The sequence below is a fragment of the Nerophis lumbriciformis genome, linkage group LG02 (genome assembly GCF_033978685.3).
Source record: "Nerophis lumbriciformis linkage group LG02, RoL_Nlum_v2.1, whole genome shotgun sequence".
NCBI classification, from domain to species: domain Eukaryota; kingdom Metazoa; phylum Chordata; class Actinopteri; order Syngnathiformes; family Syngnathidae; genus Nerophis; species Nerophis lumbriciformis.
In genome coordinates this window covers 55,400,001-55,422,600 of record NC_084549.2, presented here as the reverse complement: position 1 = coordinate 55,422,600, position 22,600 = coordinate 55,400,001, and the positions used below count along the sequence as shown (strand labels likewise).

The 22,600-nt window shown below is 40.8% G+C and overlaps 1 protein-coding gene across 1 annotated transcript in view; it reads left to right on the top strand.

Annotated features, from left to right (window-relative positions):
- piezo1 (piezo type mechanosensitive ion channel component 1 (Er blood group)) overlaps nucleotides 1-22,600 on the top strand; it is a 237,591-nt gene that overhangs the window by 196,775 nt on the left and 18,216 nt on the right. Inside the window, exons 39-47 of the mRNA XM_072916588.1 lie at nucleotides 1,143-1,331; nucleotides 2,386-2,541; nucleotides 5,511-5,718; nucleotides 6,463-6,595; nucleotides 8,285-8,432; nucleotides 15,835-15,987; nucleotides 16,788-16,849; nucleotides 19,923-20,081; nucleotides 20,263-20,410. Of these exons, the coding sequence (XP_072772689.1) occupies nucleotides 1,143-1,331; nucleotides 2,386-2,541; nucleotides 5,511-5,718; nucleotides 6,463-6,595; nucleotides 8,285-8,432; nucleotides 15,835-15,987; nucleotides 16,788-16,849; nucleotides 19,923-20,081; nucleotides 20,263-20,410 (1,356 nt within the window). The remainder of the gene's footprint in view (nucleotides 1-1,142; nucleotides 1,332-2,385; nucleotides 2,542-5,510; nucleotides 5,719-6,462; nucleotides 6,596-8,284; nucleotides 8,433-15,834; nucleotides 15,988-16,787; nucleotides 16,850-19,922; nucleotides 20,082-20,262; nucleotides 20,411-22,600) is intronic.

The following is a 22,600-nucleotide window of genomic DNA, read 5'->3' as shown; positions in this document are numbered from 1 at the left end:
CCCCCAAAGAATGTTCCCTCTAATTTTCCATCTGATTTTCAGGCGTGTAATTTGTTGTGAGTTCATGCACTGTGTTGGTTTTGTTCTTTGAACATGGTGATGTTCATGCACGGTTCATTTTGTGCACCAGTAAAAAAACATGTACCGTATTTTTCGGAGTATAAGTCGCTCCGGAGTATAAGTCGCACCGGCCGAAAATGCATAATAAGAAGGAAAAAAACAAAAAGAAGTCACACTGGAGTATAAGTCGCATTTTTGGGGGAAATTTATTTGATAAAACCCAACACCAAGATTAGACATTTGAAAGGCAATTTAAAATAAATAAAGAATAATGAACAACAGGCTGAATAAGTGTACGTTATATGAGGCATAAATAACCAACTGAGAACGTGCCTGGTATGTTAACGTAACATATTATGGTAAGAGTCATTCAAATAACTATAACATATAGAACATGCTATATGTTTACCAAACAATCTGTCACTCCTAATTGCTAAATCCCATGAAATCTTATACGTCTAGTCTCTTACGTGAATGAGCTAAATAATATTATTTGATATTTTACGGTAATGTGTTAATAATTTCACACATAAGTCGCTCCTGAGTATAAGTCGCACCCCCGGTCAAACTATGAAAAAAACTGCGACTTATAGTCCGAAAAATACGGTAACTTTGTCTTGAATTTGAAAAAAAAACAACATTTAATTTTTCACTAAAGAAGGGTTCGGTGGATGCATATATGAAACTGGTGGGGTTTAGTACCTCAAACAAGGTTAAGAACCACTGCTCTAATGCGTCGCTAATGCACAGTTATATATGGCAACTGCCATTTTACGCAATAGAAAGCATAACCATTTGAAATAATTTACATGGTCATATTTTTTCTTTTCCTTTCTGCAAACGTACTGCATCTGCTAGAAAAAGCATAAACATTGTTTTACCTTTGTTGTTTTTTAGCTGTGTGTGTGCCAATAAAATCCCATGCACACACAATTTAGCCCCTGTAGGCATTCCAAGTCCCCCAGGTTGAAAAAGGCTGATTTAATCAGCTGCCTTATTGGCATCTTAAATATTAATCGCCAGTGATTGTGCAGGGTCTTTCTCTGTTTTGACTTTGTCTAAATGTCTTTTTCTCCCTCTAGGTGATGGTGGTAGTAAAATATCTTTTTCAATTTGGATTTTTTCCTTGGAACAGTGTTTATGAGATTACTTTAAATGAAGACAAACCATTTTTTCCACCTCGCATCCTGGGTGTAGAGAAGACGGACACGTATATAAGATATGACCTTCTTCAGTTGCTGGCCTTGTTCTTCCACAGATCTTTGCTAATGGTGAGTTGTTTATTATTTTCCCTTGTAATTCATGTTATTATTGAATTGAATAACTATTTGATTAGGACGATAAATATTGATCAACATATGAGCAAATCATCACAGGAAATATGCCAGAATTAGCTACAATTGTTAGATTGCATATGTTGTCCTAAATCAGGGGTGTCCAAATTTTACTCATATGTATATATATATATATATATATATATATATATATATATATATATATATATATATATATATATATATATATATATATATATAATTATTATAATTGGTAATAAAGAGTATGTGAAAGTTCAACTCCTACTTTGTTTACTTCCATGACAACGATCTTAAGGTTTTTTAATCAGTCAGAAATATCAAGCAGCTAAAATGCGCCAAACATGGATAAGTGTAGAGAGAATGTTTTGCATTTTTTCCCATTATCCCTTGCAATGGGTGTCATTTAGATTTTTTTTAGGCTGATTGGACATTTTTTTAATAATATCCACAAAGTTCAATGAGCAGGTTGTGTTATGTGTTACCATGTTTGTTGAATTTTTGTGCTGGTTGATTTGTTTTGACTAGGGAATGTTGTTTTCATTGGGTCATATAAGTAAATGCTCTACTTCTAATACCTAAGAGTTCAATTAATGGCAGACTTTCTTTCGTTGGCCACCAGATATCATGACAACGGCTTCATCCAGGCCACTGGATAATATATATATGAAATGGATATGGATACCCGGCCAAACTGTTTATTGATCTTGTGCAGTCTCGCGGGTCAAATTGATGACGCCGTAATTTGGACACCCCTGTCCGAAGTGAAGTGACTTATATTTATATAGCGGGTTAGGGTTAAGGTTATCTTAGTGCGATATGATGGAGTCTTTCCTCGCATGACATGCATGATGACAATTCAAGATCCAAGCTTTTTGTGCAACTTTTGAGGCATATTGTAATTTTTAGAAAAAATACATTAAATGCCAAATTATACTATTTTAGATGTTCCACTGTATGCCAATGAGATCTGTCATACATATATAATGTGTCTGTATGTATATGTATATAGCGTTATGGCCTGTGGGACCACAAAGACCCCTTGGACGGACAAAGTACCTCAGCAGAGAATAACGAGGAGAAAGAAGGAAAAAACAAAGCGTGTAGATTAGACTCTGTCTGCACCACGGAAAACCCAAATATCACTGACCTGGAACAACTGGAAAAGGTATGTTGAATTCAGTGCAAAGACAATGACCACAGGAACTTTTTAATGACTGACAAATACTTGGGGTGTGATAAAACACGAGATGATCACGATATTTGATTAAAGGCCTACTGAAATGCGATTTTCTTATTTAAACGGGGATAGCAGGTCCATTCTATGTGTCATACTTGATCATTTCGCAATATTGCCATATTTTTGCTGAAAGGATTTAGTAGAGAACATCGACGATAAAGTTCACAACTTTTGGTCGCTGATAAAAAAGCCTTGCCTGTACTGGAAGTAGCAGACGAGTAGTGTGACGTCACAGGTTGTGGAGCTCCTCACATCTGCACAATGTTTACAATCATGGCCACCAGCAGCGAGAGCGATTCAGACCGAGAAAGCGACGATTTCCCCATTAATTTGAGCGAGGATGAAAGATTTGTGGATGAGGAAAGTGAGAGTGAAGGACTAGAGGGCAGTGGGAGCGATTCAGATAGGGAAGATGCTGTGAGAGGCGGATGGGACCTGATATTCAGCTGGGATTGACTAAAACAGTAAATAAACACAAGACATATATATACTCTATTAGCAATTGTGTTACTGCAAACACAACCAGGCTTATATTTAATATGCCACAAATTAATCCCGCATAACAAACACCTCCCCCCTCCCGTCCATATAACCCGCCAATACAACTCAAACACCTGCACAACACACTCAATCCCACAGCCCAAAGTACCGTTCACCTCCCCAAAGTTCATACAGCACATATATTTCCCCAAAGTCCCCAAAGTTACGTACGTGACATGCACATAGCGGCACGCACGTACGGACAAGCGATCAAATGTTTGGAAGCCGCAGCTGCATGCATACTCACGGTACCGTGTCTGCGCATCCAACTCAAAGTCCTCCTGGTAAGAGTCTCTGTTGTCCCAGTTCTCCACAGGCCAATGGTAAAGCTTGACTGTCATCTTCCGGGAATGTAAACAATGAAACACCGGCTGTGTTTGTGTTGCTGCAGCCGCCCGCAATACACCGCTTCCCACCTACAGCTTTCTTCTTTGCTGTCTCCATTGTTCATTGAACAAATTGCAAAAGATTCACCAACACAGATGTCCAGAATACTGTGGAATTTTGCGATGAAAACAGATGACTTAATAGCTGGCCACCTTGCTGTCCCAAAATGTCCTCTACAATCCGTGACGTCACGTGCTGACGTCATCATACCGAGACGTTTTCAGCAGGATATTTCGCGCAAAATTTAAAATTGCACTTTAGTAAGCTAACCCGGCCGTATTGGCATGTGTTGCAATGTTAAGATTTCATCATTGATGTATAAACTATCAGACTGCGTGGTCGGTAGTAGTGGGTTTCAGTAGGCCTTTAAAAAGAAGGAGAAGAGACAGTATTTTAACATTACTTTTAAGCAGGGGTTGACTAGGTCATTAATGGGGGATTTTGGAGTTCACATACAGTATGCATACTTAAAGATAAAGTGTGTTTATTATCGTGTTATTGTTAAGGGTGTTCACATATGCGATTATCCCCAAAAATGATCGCATTAACCAAGTATAAACTGAGATTGGCTAAATGATTGTTGACAGCACATGCTCCTTCACCTTAACCTCAGATAGTTACCTGAAAGGCGCCGCAGGTTGCTGAGTGATCAAGTCCCTGCATACGTCAGTGCAAAGATTGGTGTGCTCTTTGGCAAATGCCACCTTGAAATAAACCCAGATTAAAAATGTTGCCGTATGACATTCTGACAAAGAAGTAGCATTTTTGTTCAAATATCGGGGTCTTTTTTTAAAGGTAATTTAAACTATGCAAGCAAGTAATTTACTGTTATTCATAGCAATTAAGCAAAACTCAAAATTGTGATTGATATGATTTAGAAAAATTAATCGTTTATTAAGTTAAAGTCCCAACTATTGTCACACACACACTCTGGCTTTGGTGAAATGTGTTCTCTGCATTTGACCCATCCCCGTGTTCACCCCCTGGGAGTTGAGGGGAGCAGTGAGCAGCAGCGGTGGACGCGCTTGGGAATCATTTGGTGATTTAACCCCCAATCCCAATCCTTGATGCTGAGTGCCCAGCAGGGAGGCAATGGGTCCCATTTTTTGTAGTCTTTGGTATGACTCAGCCGGGGTTTGAACTCACAACCTCTCAGTCTCAGGGCGGACACTCTAACCACAAGGTCACTGAGCTGGTTAGTTTATTATTATTTTGTATTGCTATGTAGATTCAGCATTTTCTTTGTACTTAATGCCGTTTGCTCCATTTTTCCATTTATGCTGGGGTTTTTTTGTGTTTAATTTTATATTCTACATTAGTTCAGTCGCCCCTGAGCCACACTTTGGACTACCCTGCTTTTAGCACCCTTAGTCAGGGTAGAGTGTGTAACGTGACATCAACTTAGTGAGTACCCACACTCTCGTAGTCTATTTTGCCTGTTTGCTTCCTTTTTTTTGAAAGAAAACGATGGTAATTAAAGAAAGAAGGGGAGTGTCACTGCAGTTGGAACTAATCGATATTCACAACACAAATGTTACTGCAAATTTAGAACCAAAGTCGGACACGGTGGAAGTAGGCTGCACACCCTCTAGATGAGTTGTACATAGGAAATGTCCTACAAGCTGATCAATCCTAGCCTTTGGAATTGTTTGGAGGTTCATATTCCGCTACGCAACCCACCAGAGCAAAGGAGTGAAGTGGGGAACACCAAGGCCAGCTCGAGTTGTAAGGCACGGCCACTTCCATATTATGTGCTTTAGTACCAATTTAGGCCAATTTAGCTTTGGTTTTTTTAAGCTCCCCGTCAGTGACAGCTATTTGTACCCTGCAAGACCGCCTATCCCCTAAACAAAATATATCACAAGTTTTAAACCTTGTGAGATATCGTGACACGCTACACCCCTAATAGATGCTGATGAAATAAGATTCCTGCCCAAATAAATCACTGTCTGTCATTCTTTTCAACACAGGCTAATGTGACCACACAACTCCTTTCAGCTGACTCAGCATCAGCTCACGACGAACAAGAAGTTATGCCTGGACTGAATCTTTCCGATAGCTTGAAAAGGGATGCATTGAGTGGGAGTAAGGAGGAGTTCATTGATGAAGCCCAGCAGAAAAGTAGCGGTCTTCACTTCCGCAAGAAACTGAAAGGACTTAAAAAACAGAATTCTAAAGGTGCGTGCATGTTGCTGTGTTGCTCCTAAAAACGACTGGGTTGTGGATCAACAACAGCATAAAAATAGAAGTCAATGGGTAACATTCCAATTTAAATGTCATATTGGCAGTTACCAATAGAGTTGATATTTCGCAACACAGAGCGTCTAATTCTCTTAAACACCAAGTCCATACATCAGTTAATTTTAAGTTACATAATCCTCGTAATGGGCAGCACGGCGTCACAGGGGTAAGTCCGTGTGGCTCACAATGTGAATGTCCTCGATTCGATTTATCTGTGTGGAGTTTGCATTTTCTCCTCGTGACTGTGTGGATTCCCTCCGGGTACTCCGACTCCGTCCCACCTCCAGAGACATGCACCTGGGGATAGGTTGATTGGCAACACTGAATTGGCCCTAGTGTGTGAATGTGAGTGTGAATGTTGTCTATCTGTGTTGGCCCTGCGATGAGGTGGTGACTTGTCCAGGGTGCCTTCCGCTTTAGTGCAGCTGGGATAGGCTTCAGCAACCCTCGCGAAACCGAGAGGGACAAGCGGTAGAAAATGGATGGATAGATGGATAATCCTCGTAATGAAGCATGGACTCCATGAGGCTTACTAATAGGAATGTTGACCGGTTATCACAATGTACTGTAATGTATAAAACGTATGAAAATATATTGTTTTTCATCTGCAATTTTTCATCATACTTTGTCTTTATATTCTTTAAATTTGTATCTATTTTTTTCTAAACATGACTATTCCAGCAAAGTCCACTACCGAGAGTGCATATTCCAGCAAAGACCAAGCGAAAAAAAATAGGAAGGACAAGAAAAGAGAAGCAGCCAGTCGTAAACTACAAACTATTGGACACAAGTTGAAACACGCATTAAAATATGGGTTTGTCAACGCTATTCATTCCATTTATTACAAACCCCGTTTCCATATGAGTTGGGAAATTATGTTAGATGTAAATATAAACGGAATACAATGATTTGCAAATCATTTTCAACCCATATTCAGTTGAATATGCTACAAAGACAACATATTTGATATTCAAACTGATAAAAAAAGATTTTTTTGCAAATAATCATTAACTTTAAAATTTGATGCCAGCAACACGTGACAAAGAAGTTGGGAAAGGTGGCAATAAATACTGATAAAGTTGAGGAATGCTCATCAAACACTTATTTGGAACATCCCACAGTTGTGCAGGCTAATTGGGAACAGGTGGGTGCCATGATTGGGTATAAAAGTAGATTCCATGAAATGCTCAGTCATTCACAAACAAGGATGGGGCGAGGGTCACCACTTTGTCAACAAATGCGTGAGCAAATTGTTGAACAGTTCAAGAAAAAACTTTCTCAACCAGCTATTGCAAGGAATTTAGGGATTTCACCATCTACGGTCTGTAATATCATCAAAAGGTTCAAAGAATCTGGAGAAATCACTGCACGTAAGCAGCTAAGCCCGTGACCTTCGATCCCTCAGGCTGTACTGCATTAACAAGCTATATCAGTGTATAAAGGATATCACCACATGGGCTCAGGAACACTTCAGAAACCCACTGCCAGTAACTACAGTTGGTCGCTACATCTGTAAGTGCAAGTTAAAACTCTCCTATGCAAGGCGAAAACCGTTTATCAACAACACCCAGAAACGCTGTCTGCTTTGCTGGGCCTGAGCTCATCTAAGATGGACTGATACAAAGTGGAAACGTGTTCTGTGGTCTGACGAGTCCACATTTCAAATTTTTTGGGGAAACTGTGGACATTGTGTCCTCCGGACCAAAGAGGAAAAGAACCATCCGGATTGTTATAGGCGCAAAGTTGAAAAGCCAGCATCTGTGATGGTATGGGGGTGTATTAGTGCCCAAGACATGGGTAACTTACACATTTGTGAAGGCGCCATTAATGCTGAACGGTACATACAGGTTTTGGAGCAACATATGTTGCCATCCAAGCAACGTTACCATGGACGCCCCTGCTTATTTCAGCAAGACAATGCCAAGCCACATGTTACATCAACATGGCTTCATAGTAAAAGAGTGGCGGTACTAGACTGGCCTGCCTGTAGTCCAGACCTGTCTCCCATTGAAAATGTGTGGCGCATTATGAAGCCTAAAATACCACAACGGAGACCCCCGGACTGTTGAACAACTTAAGCTGTACATCAAGCAAGAATGGGAAAGAATTCCACCTGAGAAGCTTAAAAAATGTGTCTCCTCAGTTCCCAAACGTTTACTGAGTGTTGTTAAAAGGAAAGGCCATGTAACACAGTGGTGAACATACCCTTTCCCAACTACTTTGGCATGTGTTGCAGCCATGAAATTCTAAGTTAATTATTATTTGCAAAAAAAAAATTATGTTTAAGAGTTTGAACATCAAATATGTTGTCTTTGTAGTGCATTCAATTGAATATGGGTTGAAAAGGATTTGCAAATCATTGTATTCCGTTTATATTTACATCTAACACAATTTCCCAACTCATATGGAAACGGGGTTTGTAATATAATACATTAATTACGTGGCAGACTTCAACTTTTCCGCTAACAATGATTTAACACTTGACATGTGCCTTTCTTGACAGGATTCAGGGTGTTTACAAGCCTATTCAAGGTTTCTTCATTGGTACTCTCAGAGCAGACTATCGGGTTGCCACTGATGTCTATGCACTTATGTTCCTGACTGATGTCATCGACTTCATCATCATCGTGTTTGGATTTTGGGCTTTTGGGGTGAGTAAAATATGGTTTTGTTTTGTTGTGCGGCACTTGGACACCAACTAGTGTAGGACGACAGTAACTGTGTCTGTTAGAACTTAGGCTTCAGAACCAGATGATCCGAGGTAGAGATGTCCGATAATGGCTTTTTTGCCGATATCCGATATTCCGATATTCCGATATTGTCCAACTCTTAATTACCGATTCTGATATCAACCGATACCGATGTATACAGTCGTGGAATTAACACATTATTATGCCTAATTTTGTTGTGATGCCCCGCTGGATGCATCAAACAACATGCTCTCCCTGAGAGAGCATGAGAAGGTTGAGGTGGGCGGGGTTGGGAGGGGGCGGGGTTGAGATGGGGGGGGGGGGGGGGTTAGGGTAGGGGCAGCGGGGGGTGTATATTGTAGCGTCCCGGAAGAGTTACTGCTGCAAGTGGTTCTGGGTATTTGTTCTGTTGTGTTTATGTTGTGTTACGGTGCGGATGTTCTCCCGAAATGTGTTTGTCATTCTTGTTTGGTGTGGGTTCACAGTGTGGCGCATATTTGTAACAGTGTTAAAGTTGTTTATACGGCCACCCTCAGTGTGACCTGTATGGCTGCTGACCAAGTATGCATGGCATTCACTTGTGTGTGTGTGAAAAGCCGTAAATATTATGTGATTGGGCCGGCACACAAAGGCAGTGCCTTTGAGGTTTATTGGCGCTCTGTACTCCTCCCTACGTTCGTGTACACAGCGGCGTTTTAAAAAGTCATACATTTTACTTTTTGAAACCGATACCGGTAATTTTGAAACCGATAATTTCCGATAGTACCTTTTAAAGCATTTATCGGCCGATAATATCGCCAGTCCGATATTATCGGACATCTCTAATCCCAGGTATTGGGTCACCATCACTCTGACATCTCTCTTTGTGTGTTGTCAGGTTCTGTGCAATGTGCAACACAATAGATAAAGTCGTGTGTAAATACAATTGTCCTTTGAAGGCTTTATAATCAATATGATACAATTGAATAAGATTATATCACTGGAAAGGAATTCTTGTTTATTTAGGCTAGTGCAATTTCTTTTGTCATGCTGGTGGGCAGAGGATTTTACACAAGGAAGAGTACGGTTACTTTAGGATAATATGATTGAAGTAAAACCAAAGAGTAGTCATTCAATTACTAGAGTAAGAGTAAGTATTCAGTGAAATAACTACTCAAGTACTGAGTAACTGGTGAGGAACTTCTGATTTATTTTGTAGCTACTTTTAATGATACTTTTAATACTTAATAATAATACTTGCACTACAACTGTAGGTGTGTTTGGGTGAGGAAATGCAAGGAAGATATGTTAATGTCATCCTGCCAGGCTAAAGTTACGACTAGTACTTGTTTATTAGCAATATATTTGCAAATAAAAAATCATAAAGACTACGTTTACACTGCAGGCCAAAGTGGCCTAAAATGTGATTTTTATCAGACTCCAGTGTAAACGCGCATTGTGGCCTCGACGTCACTTGTATGCGCACTTTGATATACTTTAAATAAAGGAAGTCGACCGGGAGGAAGTCGCTACCACTACAAAATAAAATAAAAGTCGCAACACCTTAAAAATGAGTGTTTTTTTACGTGAAAGTAAATTCAAATAATATAACGTATGAATGGAGATACAGTATATATAGTGTAATATATTTGAGAGGGTTGTAATCTTTTTATTTCTGTTAAGTAGAGGAGACAAGGACATCAGCGTGGATCTCCGTAAGCTTTATTTTTCAAGTCACATGTAAGCAAATACGTCAAAGCGTCAATTCCGGTCTTTCAACAATCACTATTTCTTTGGAATCAAAATATATCTACGTGGCGACTTGTCCAGGGTGTACCCTGCCTTCCGCTCGATTGTAGCTGAGATAGGCTCCAGAGCCCCCCGCGACCCCAAAGGGAATAAGCGGTAGAAAATGGATGGATGGATAATACATATAGCCTATTATTTACGCACTATTGACAATCGATGAACCGAAAATTTGGTCGTCTTAAATAGACTTTGATCACCGAAACCGGATGTTGTGATAAAGTATCCAGTTCCACTGTGTCCTTTCCTGCGCACACGAATCACGTAGCTCGCCCAAAGCGGGTCGCATTAGACTGAAGTCACATTTGAAAATATCTGATTCCAATCGGATTCAGGACTACCTCCTGATGTTGCAGAAAGATCAGATTTGAAGCACTTTGGAGCGTTTAGACTGGCAAAGAAATCAGATCTGTGTCACTTGAAGGCAAAAAAAAATCTGATTTGTTGTCCAGTGTAAACGGGGCCTAAAAGCAGATGAAAATGTATTCAACGTGAAATACATACCAGATACAAAATGAGCTGATCAAATTTTATCCACTCGCAATCCATAATTGCCTTTGGTTTTTTTTGGTAAATCGCTCTGTCTGCACTCCCTGTTTTTTACAACTTTGTGCAGACAGAAGTACTGTAGATGTTTTCCTTAGTTTGCTTGATTCTGACTGATGAAAATACTGTAAAAGTTAACCATTTAGTTTTAGCAGAGATGCTAACAGTCCCTTTCACAGACAATATGTTGTTGTTGTTGTTACATGAAAAAACTTGATATAAAGCATGCAGCGCCTTCTGCAAGAAAACTTTAGAACACTGGTTACGAAGGCATCGAAATTTGATGGAAAATCTGAAATATGGCTGTGGTAATTATTCGTCAATATTTGGGGTTTTTAGTTATGTTAAGTCTTTTGTTATCCAATGGTGATAATTTACCAAGAGTGGTAAATTGATTAATTTACAGTAGTTCCAATTATTCTGGGCCTCTGAATTCCCTTCGAGTCTTTGTACTTTTTTGTCAGTATTGATGTGAAATATTCATAAATTGTATTCACTATGTTCTTTAATAAAGTCTTAAAACGTCTCCAATTTGACTTGTTGAAACCCTGCACAAGTACATATGTCAATCACTGATTTCACTGATTCCCTACAGTTAAAAAAAATACTTCAAAACTCGCAGGCAGCGGCATCCAAAACTGCGTGCAAGCTCATGGTCAAATAGAATAAATTCTTCATAGGTCCCCTTTAAAAACTCAGATTTAAACTTTTGTAAAAAGTCTCACTTTATTCACTTTTAATTGATGCTACCTTGTCTGATGACCAATCAAAAAGGCGATGATAGCTATGTTCGTTTAAGGTCTAAATAAAAACCAGCAGCAGTATTGCTTACCATGAGTCATGTTTTGGCTACTGACTACTTTTTTCATGGGAGCAGACTATTTGTTGCCCAATTCAAACCCGTTGCTTTTTAATGCCTATAGAGTAGGAACCCGCTTATCTTGATGCCCCTTAGATTGGATGACTGACGTCGACATACTGTAGGCAGTTTGTCGACATAGCCGAAATTGAAACCAAAACTAACCATCACTTGTGACTTTTACCAAAGACATTAGGAAAATTGGTGATGATAAAGGTTTTTGAACCTACGGAAGTTTGACATAATTTGCCACCAATAATCCATCCATCCATCTTCCTCCGCTTATCCGAGGTCGGGTCGCGGGGGCAGCAGCCTAAGCAGGGAAGCCCAGACTTCCCTCTCCCCAGCCACTTTGTCCAGCTCTTCCTGTGGGATCCCGAGGCGTTCCCAGGACAGCCGGGAGACATAGTCTTCCCAACGTGTCCTGGGTCTTCCCCGCGGCCTCCTACCGGTCGGACGTGCCCTAAACACCTCCCTAGGGAGGCGTTCGGGTGGCATCCTGGCAAAAAGCAGAGACCTAATCCTGCAGCCACCAAACCAGATCCCCTCAACGCCTTGACTGCGCCTACAAATTCTGTCCATAAAAGTTATGAACAGAATCGGTGACAAAAGGCAGTCTTTGTCACCAATAATGCATATTTTTATTTTTATTTTTATTTTTTCGTAGATACAAAGTGTATCCTTATGTCCTTGTGTATGCCAACTTCTAAACCGGGGGTGTCAAAGTCATTTTAGCTCAGGGGCCGCATGGAGGAAAATCTTTTCCCACGTGGGCCGGACAGACAAAATCATAGCATGATAACGTAAAAACACAACTACGACAACTTCAGATTGTTTTCTTTGTTTTACTTGGCCCAAAATAGAAAAAGCACATTTTGAAAATTTACATATCACAAATAAACATTTTCACAAAACACTTCAAGTTAGTTGAAAATTCTGAGGAAAAAATTGGTGCTGTTTCAAAAATACCATGGAGAACAATGAATTTGGACTTAATCTCAGTATATCTACAAAGCAATTAAACTCACAACTCATCTAGGACTGAGCAAAAAAACAAAATAAAGCAACATTTTTAATTATTCTATGTATCAAATACTTCATTTGTCATTTCCACATATTAATCCTGTGCTAACTCAACAAACCATACAAACTGAGGTAGAAACTATTAAAGAGGGTTGAGTTATTCCCTGCCTTCGAGGCATCCCTGTGTATGATAGAAAAATAATGCAATGTGTGAACAATTTCAACAAACCAAAATTAAAAACTTAAAAGACTGACAGTATTGCAGTAAATCACACACTGTACTCTTTCTTTAAATTTTAACAGAAGACAATCATTTCACAGAACTATATGAATGTGCAGTGTTTCATGCAGCATTTTAAGTGGGGTTACCAATTGTTTATTTTACTCCTGTTCGTTTTACGTTGGGTCAAGGGCAGTGGTTCTTAACCTTGTTGAAGATACCGAACCCCACCAGTTTCATATGCGCATTCACCGAACCCTTCTTTAGTGAAAAATAAAATGTTTTTTTTTTTCAAATTCAAGACAAAGTTATATGTTTCTTTACTGGTGCACAAAATTAACCATGCATGAGCATCACCTTGTTCAAAGAACAAAACCAACACAGTGCATGAACTCACAACAAATTACACACCTGCAAATCAGATGGAAATTAGAGGGAACATTGTTTGGGGGTATCCATAATATGCCGATAGGGAGAAGTTTTTATTTTCACGATGGGTTGGGTGTCTTGACCTCCGCGGCAGAGGCTCCGCCGAACCCCTGAGGCCGACTCACCGAACCCCCAGGGTTCGATCGAACCCAGGTTAAGAACCACTGGTGAAGGGGGAGGAGTTGCAGCCCCGCTTTACCGTGTACCTCTTGCTTCACATGCTTAAACTATTTGCTTGTCTAACAGAATTGCTATTGTTTTCCGCACTATAAGGCGCACCTAAAAACCACAAATTTTCTCAAAAGCTAACAGTGCGCCTTATAACCCGGTGCGCTTTATTACGATTCATTTTCATAAAGTTTCGATCTCGCAACTTCGGTAAACAGCCGCCATCTTTTTTCCCGGTAGAACAGGAAGCGCTTCTTCTTCTACGCAAGCAACCGCCAAGGTAAGCACCCGCCCCCATAGAACAGGAAGCGCTTCTTCTTCTACTGTAAGCTACCGCCCGCCCCCGGAAGAAGAAGAAAAAACGCGCGGATATCACCGTACGTTTCATTTCCTGTTTACATCTGTAAAGACCACAAAATGGCTCCTACTAAGCGAAAAGGATCCGGTTCATAAAAAGACGCAATCTCTCCATCCGCACACGGATTACTACCGTATTTCACAGCAACTGATATTCCTGTGAACCGCACTGTGGAACGGGAGCACGTACGGTGAATATTCGCACCACAGGGAATGAGAAGTCATCCTTCACTGTGGTTCTAGCTTGCCATGCTAACTTCCACCCATGGTGATATTCAAAAGGAAGACCTTGCCAAAAGAGACCTTTCCAGCCGGCGTCATCATAAAAGCTAACTCGAAGGGATGGATGGATGAAGAAAAGATGAGCGAGTGGTTAAGGGAAGTTTACGCGAAGAGGCCGGGTGGCTTTTTTCACACAGCTCCGAAGGCGAACACACCTTCACTAAGACGGGCAGACAGCGCCGGACGACATACGCCAACATTTGCCAGTGGATCGTAAATGCCTGGGCAGATATTTCGGTCACAACTGTGGTCCGAGCTTTCCGGAAGGCAGGATTCACAGAACAACAGCGACACTGACTCCCGATGACTTCGACGAGACGGAACCGGCCATTTTGGATACCACGCTTGCGCAACTTTTCAATTCGGACACCGAAGACGAAGAATTCGAAGGATTTACGAATGAAGAATAACTTCAGAAGGTGAGCGCTATGTTTATTTTGTGTGTTGTGACATTAACGTTCGAGCAACATTATGTTACTATTGCTCTACACCATTTTGAATTTTACTATGTTTGTGATTGCACATTTGCGTACATTTTGGGACAGAGTTGTTAGAACGCTGGTTTTCAATATATTATTAAAGTTTGACTGAACTATCTGACTGTTTTTTTGACATTCACTTTAGCGCAGCGTTTTTTTGACATTCACTTTAGCGCAGCGTAGGCGCGGCTTATAGTCCGGGGCGGCTTATTGGTGGACAAAATTATGAAATATGTAATTCATAGAAGGTGCGGCTAATAATCCGGTGCGCCTTATAGTGCGGAAAATACGGTAACAATTCTTTATATCTCCTGCCGGGAGAGCGCGAATAACTTCAGAGGGCTGGAACTATGTGCCGTGTGTCAACACTTCTGTGTTTGGACACTACATACCTACGCTGCTTATTAGTGATAGCAATGATACAAAATGTGGATTGTTATGTTCATGCCTTGATTGTCAAATATGTTGGCAATGTAAACTTTGTCATTTCTACTCAAATAAATGCTTCTGTTATTCTGTACTTTTTGTGTTGTATTTGTGTCTGGGGACACATTTTCTTGGCAGACACAAATATGCTGAATTATTATGTATGCCCTTTTAAATTCATGTGTGAATAAGGAAATGAGTCCAAGTTTATACGTTTTGTTGTAGATGATGCTACATATGTACAGAATAAACCACTTGATGTTAGTACACCAGTTGTGGAAAATAAGTAAATAACATCCTGTAGTTTGATTTTGATATTATTATTCATTTCATCGTCTGATACATAGAAAATAAACACCAATGAGAACATTTTAAAACTCTGCCAAACTCAATTCCGCCTATTTGACTCATGAACATTATCACATCATTTATTCAGAAAGTATGTAGTATTAACTGCAACATGTAACTGTAAAAACAATATGATTTGTACATTTTCAGAATGTGCTTGGTCTATTGTTAAACAAAGAAAACAATCTGAATTTGTCTTTATTTTTAAGTTATCATACCATGATTTTATCAGTTCGGCCCACTTGGAAATAGCTTTTCCACCGTGGCCCACAGCTAAAATGAGTTTGACACCTCTGCTATAACAAGACAGTAGAAAATCCGATTGGTTGCAGTATCTGCCAATATACAATGTTGCAGTGTCGGTATGAGACGTCTTCACTGAGAATCAGCATAAGATCATGGCATGTTTCATTAGTTTTGTATGTGTTTTTCCTCCCTTAGAAACACAGTGCAGCAGCTGATATAGCATCCACTTTGTCAGAAGACCAGGTTCCAGAAGCATTTCTGGTGATGCTCCTCATCCAGTTCACTACCATGATCATTGACAGAGCACTATACCTGCGGAAGGCTGTTTTGGGGAAACTAATTTTCCAGGTTAAGTTTAACTTCTCTGTTTATTAATACCAAATAATTATCAAACCTTCTGGTTTATTCTTCTGAAGAAACCACGAGTCTCTTAATGTTTTGTCTTTGTGTAGAGCAGTGGTTCTTAACCTTGTTGGAGGTACCGAACCCCACCAGTTTCATATGCGTATTCACCGAACCCTTCTTTAGTGAAAAATAAAATGTTTGTTTTTTTCAAATTCATTAAAAAGTCATATGTTTTTTTATTGGTGCACAAAATGAACCGTGCATGAACATCACCTTGTTCAAAGAACAAAACCAACACAGTGCATGAACTCACAACAAATTACACACCTTACACACATTACCATGAATTGATTAACGTGGACCCCGACTTAAACAAGTTGAAAAACTTATTGGGGTGTTACCATTTAGTGGTCAATTGTACGGAATATGTACTGTACTGTGTTAACTGTACTGTTTCATATAATGTATTCTCTTCCTTTGCAATCTGCTAGTAAAAGTTTCAATCGATCAATCAAACAACCTGCAAATCAGATGGAAAATTAGAGGGAACATTGTTTGGGGGTATCCATAATACGCCGATAGGGAGAAGTTTTTATTTACACGATAAGTCGGATGTGTCTTTACATCCATGAGGAGGCTCTGCCGAACCGAACCCCTAGGGTTCGATCGAACCCAGGTTAAGAACCATTGGTGTAGAGTGTTACCACCAAATTTTTAAAGAGGCTTCATTATTTGTTGCATGTGTCTTGCTTTGCAATTGAAGCACCTGATCACCATTTAAATGATCCTTTTCATCTTTTTAGGTGGGTCTTGTGGTTGGGATACACATGTGGATGTTCTTTATACTCCCCGCTGTCACTGAAAGGTATGGTAAATAGAATATGTTCATCATACGGTTCCCTAATTATACTGAGGCAAACAGTGGGGGAAATAATTACTAGATCTGCTGCAACATTTGTAAGTTTACAACCTTACTAAGACATGAAAAATGCATATTTTTATCATAGGTTTAATTTAGCAAAGACAGAATAGCAACACAAAATCCCCCCCTAAAATGTATTTTTGAAAATATGTCTTTAATTGAGAGAAATATGAGGAACCATAGAGATGCCTTAATGCCATAAAACAATATGTCGAGGGAGTTAAAACTTCCAGTTGCTAAACAAAATAAACTTTCTGACTGCTTTGGAATTGAATGGAATGTGCGACAAAATTTTGTTTTCAGCACAAACCCGTTGAGGATTAGACAACAATGTACACGGTTAGGGCAGCACGGTGGAAGAGGGGTTAGTGCCTCTGCCTCACAATACAAAGGTCCTGAGTAGTCTTGGGTTCAATCCCGGGCTCGGGATCTTTCTGTGTGGAGTTTGCATGTCCTCCCCGTAACTGCGTGGGTTCCCTCCGGGTACTGCGGCTTCCTCCCACCTCCAAAGACATGCACCTGGGGATAGGTTGATTGGCAACACTAAATTGGCCCTAGTGTGTGAATGTGAGTGTGAATGTTGTCTGTCTATCTGTGTTGGCCCTGCGATGAGATGGCGACTTGTCCAGGGTGTACCCCGCCTTCCGTCCGATTGTAGCTGAGATAGGCTCCAGCGACCCCGAAGGGAATAAGCGGTAGAAAATGGATAGATGGATGTACACGGTTACAAAAGAGGAATGCTCATGGCTCGCCACTCACGGCATCCCGTAGAAGGTGGGGGAAAAGGTAGACGCTGGGGGAGGATGAGTTAAAAAAAAAAAAAAGTGGAGTTCAGACTGGGCTCCTATTGATAGGGGCCCAGACTGGAGTGAGAAAAACACTCGATAGCAAAGCACATATACATATTACAGCCTACAACTCGAGACTTGCAATGAGTGGGACCTTCTCAGGGACATTCCATCGTTCAAGTATGTTTTCATCCGGCTTGTCAGCCATCGGACCCCGCTGGAGGCCCACTTTCGGGTGCTGGAGTCAGGGGCTAAGAATTTTGTTTTGAAAATGGGGAGTGACCCTGAATGTGCACTAAAATGCAGGAATTCTTACTCCTCATTCAAGTTATCCAAGGACACCAGCTGTCTTTTGGCCGCCATGCTCCCGGACAGCCAGATTGCAGTGAAATGTACCTGTGGTGAAAACATGTGTGTCCATGGCTGTGCTTATGTGCACTTTAGTGTCCAAACAAACTGTCTATGTACTGCTGGTTAACAAAGCCTAAACTACCATTTGTCCACCTCATTGGATTTATTTGTGAGGTTGTGGGATGGAACAGAAATTTGAGAATATGGACAGAATAGTATTTATTTTGTTTCAGAGAGGCACCATATTGTAAATGTAAACCGAATTGTATTTAGTGTTATGGAAAATAGTTCTCGGTGGTCACATTGAGATAAAAATAATTTATTTTGGTCATAGAAATTCAGTAAAAAATTTTAGAGAAGTCATGAAAATCATTGATGAAAATGTATAAGAGCCCTGTAAATTGAATAGATGATAAAACACTAGTTAAAGTTAAAGTTCCAACGATAGTCACACACACCAGGTGTGGTGAAATTATCCTCTGCATTTGACCCATCCCCATGTTCACCTCCTGGGAGGTGAGAGGAGCAGTGAGCAGCAGGGGTGGCTGCGCTCGGGAATCATTTTGGTGATTCAACCCCCAATTCCAGCCCTTGATGCTGAGTGCCAAGCAGGGAGGCAATGGCCATTTTTATAGTCTTTGGTATGACTCGGCTGGGGTTTGAACTCAAGACCTTACAGTCTCAGGGTGGACACTCTAACCACAAGGCCACTGACCATTAGTGTCATTACAATCAAAATCAATATTGCTTCGAATTACTTATAAGGGCTGTGCTGGAAAATTTCTCACAACACTCATTTGCAAGTGTGGTCAGGATCACAATTAATTTAGAAGACTACACTATACACCCCTTGGCACTTGACTTTTCCCTTAACCTTGAAAGAGAGTTTGGACACTACTTTATTGGTGAACGTACAAAACCGGGGGTAAGGGGCAGAATTGGGATTCAGCCTAAGTCCATCCATCCATCCATCTTCTTCCGCTTATCCGAGGTCGGGTCGCGGGGGCAGCAGCCTAAGCAGGGAAGCCCAGACTTTCCTCTCCCCAGCCGCTTCGTCCAGCTCTTCCCGGGGGATCCTGAGGCGTTCCCAGGCCAGCCGGGAGACATAGTCTTCCCAACGTGTCCTGGGTCTTCCCCGTGGCCTCCTACCGGTTGGACGTGCCCTAAACACCTCCCTAGGGACGCGTTCGGATGGCATCCTGACCAGATGCCCGAACCACCTCATCTGGCTCCTCTCGATGTGGAGGAGCAGTGGCTTTACTTTGAGATCCCCCCGGATGGCAGAGCTTCTCACCCTATCTCTAAGGGAGAGCCCCGCCACCCAGCGGAGGAAAGTCATTTCGGCCGCTTGTACCCGTGATCTTGTCCTTTCGGTCATAACCCAAAGCTCATGACCATAGGTGAGGATGGGAACGTAGATCGACCGGTAAATCGAGAGCTTTGCCTTCCGGCTCAGCTCCTTCTTCACCACAACAGATCGATACAGCGTCCGCATTACTGAAGACGCCGCACCGATCCGCCTGTCGATCTCACAATCCACTTTTCCCTCCCTCGTGAACAAGACTCTTAGGTACTTGAACTCCTCCACTTGGGGCAGGGTCTCCTCCCCAACCCATCTCAGCCTAAGTCATGTTTTGCTTATGCATCCTATACTTAATTTCAGTCAAAGAAATATTAAGTAATAATTTGTCAACTTTATGTCTTTTTTCAGGATTTAATAAAACACCCCGTAAAATGAGGTCTGTTAATGTCCTAATAAGGGGTAAACTTACAAAATCAGCAAGAGATCAAATAATTATATCCCCTACAGTATATTGTTATTGTTATCTCCATTCATTTTGAACCTTTCTTGTCTCTCTCACTATTTCTATCTGTAGGAGGTTCAACCAGAACTTAGTGGCCCAGCTGTGGTACTTTGTCAAATGTATTTACTTTGCCCTGTCAGCATACCAGATCCGTTGTGGATACCCCACTCGTATTCTTGGCAACTTCCTCACCAAAAACTACACCCATCTCAACTTGTTTCTCTTCCAAGGGTATGAAAACGCATGAAATATAAAGTTGTCAGTGCTGTTCTATTTGAACGTGACTGCAATATAAAGTTGTTGTTGTTTTTTAAACGTTTTGAGTCAAATAGTTAACAAATCTGCTTTAGGAATAGTGACCTCATGTAGCGTATATATCTGATTTTGTGTTTGTGTGTGTGTGCGCGTGTAGTTTCCGTATGGTTCCTTTCCTTGTAGAGCTGCGAGCAGTGATGGACTGGGTTTGGACTGATACTACTCTGTCTCTCTCCGACTGGATGTGTGTCGAGGACATTTATGCCAACATTTTCATCATCAAATGCAGCCGTGAGACAGAAAAGGTATGACTTACTCTGATGTCTACGGCTTTAGCATAGTTTCACACTTGCATCACAACCATAACACACACACAGGGCCTGATTTACAGACCCCGTTTCCATATGAGTTGGGAAATTGTGTTAGATGTAAATATAAACGGAATACAATGATTTGCAAAACATTTTCAACCCATATTCAGTTGAATATGCTACAAAGACAACATATTTGATGTTCAAACTGATAAACATTTTTTTTTTTTTGCAAATAATCATTAACTTTTAGAATTTGATGCCAGCAACCCGTGACAAAGAAGTTGGGAAAGGTGGCAATAAATACTGATAAAGTTGAGGAATGCTCATCAAACACTTATTTGGAACATCCCACAGGTGAACAGGCAAATTGGGAACAGGTGGGTGCCATGATTGGGTATAAAAGTAGATACCATGAAATGCTCAGTCATTCACAAACAAGGATGGGGCGAGGGTCACCACTTTGTCAACAAATGCGTGAGCAAATTGTTGAACAGTTTAAGAAAAACCTTTCTCAACCAGCTATTGCAAGGAATTTAGGGATTTCACCATCTACAGTCCGTAATATCATCAAAGGGTTCAGAGAATCTGGAGAAATCGCTGCACGTAAGCAGCTAAGCCCGTGACCTTCGATCCCTCAGGCTGTACTGCATCAACAAGCGACATCAGTGTGTAAAGGATATCACCACATGGGCTCAGGAATACTTCAGAAACCCACTGTCAGTAACTACAGTTGGTCGCTACATCTGTAAGTGCAAGTTAAAACTCTCCTATGCAGGGCGAAAACCGTTTATCAACAACACCCAGAAACGCCGTTGGCTTCGCTGGGCCTGAGCTCATCTAAGATGGACTGATACAAAGTGGAAAGGTTTTCTGTGGTCTGACGAGTCCACATTTCAAATTGTTTTTGGAAACTGTGGACGTCGTGTCCTCCGGACCAAAGAGGAAAAGAACCATCCGGATTGTTACAGGCGCAAAGTTGAAAAGCCAGCATCTGTGATGGTATGGGAGTGTATTAGTGCCCAAGACATGGGTAACTTACACATCTGTGAAGGCGGCATTAATGCTGAAAGGTTTATACAGGTTTTGGAGCAACATATGTTGCCATCCAAGCAACGTTACCATGGACGCCCCTGCTTATTTCAGCAAGACAATGCCAAGCCACGTGTTACATCAACATGGCTTCATAGTAAAAGAGTGCGGGTACTAGACTGGCCTGCCTGTAGTCCAGACCTGTCTCCCATTGAAAATGTGTGGCGCATTATGAAGCCTAAAATACCACAACGGAGACAACTTAAGTTGTTGAACAACTTAAGCTGTACATCAAGCAAGAATGGGAAAGAATTCCACCTGAGAAGCTTAAAAAATGTGTCTCCTCAGTTCCCAAACGTTTACTGAGTGTTGTTAAAAGGAAAGGCCATGTAACACAGTGGTGAACATGCCCTTTCCCAATTACTTTGGCACGTGTTGCAGCCATGAAGTTCTAAGTTAATTATTATTTGCAAAAAAATAAATAAAGTTTATGAGTTTGAACATCAAATATCTTGTCTTTGTAGTGCATTCAATTGAATATGGGTTGAAAAGGATTTGCAAATCATTATATTCCGTTTATATTTACATCTAACACAATTTCCCAACTCATATGGAAACGGGGTTTGTACTAATGGTTTGTTCGTAGTAAAACCCGTGTAAACACAAAGCTGATCTACTAAACTTGTGCAAAGTGGATTGCGTCTGTTAAGTGAGCAGAATAAGGAGTGCAATCAATTTTGTGTGTCTTCATTAATATGCAGAATATACGTTGATCATCAAAAGCCCACAATACTGGGAGGAGAAGATGCAAATATAATTGTTTAGCACACGCAATGTGATTTATCAACACTCATCACCATATTGCGAGCACTGTTTTGAGTTTTCTTTAGCATGTGTGGGAAGGATGTTCATGTTCCTCACACTGCTGCAGGATCTGTGTTTGCATGAATATGCAGTAAATGAGAGTCTCTCCGGCATAATACACGCAAAATCGAGTTTCCAATTGTACAAGCCGTTTTAGTAGATTGCACACAACACGCCCACTAATACTACAAGCTATTTTAGCGATTGCACACGCTGTTTACCGCGTGGGGTGTGGATCTTAGTAAATCAGACCCACAGTGTACACTGAATAAAATAAATACATAATAT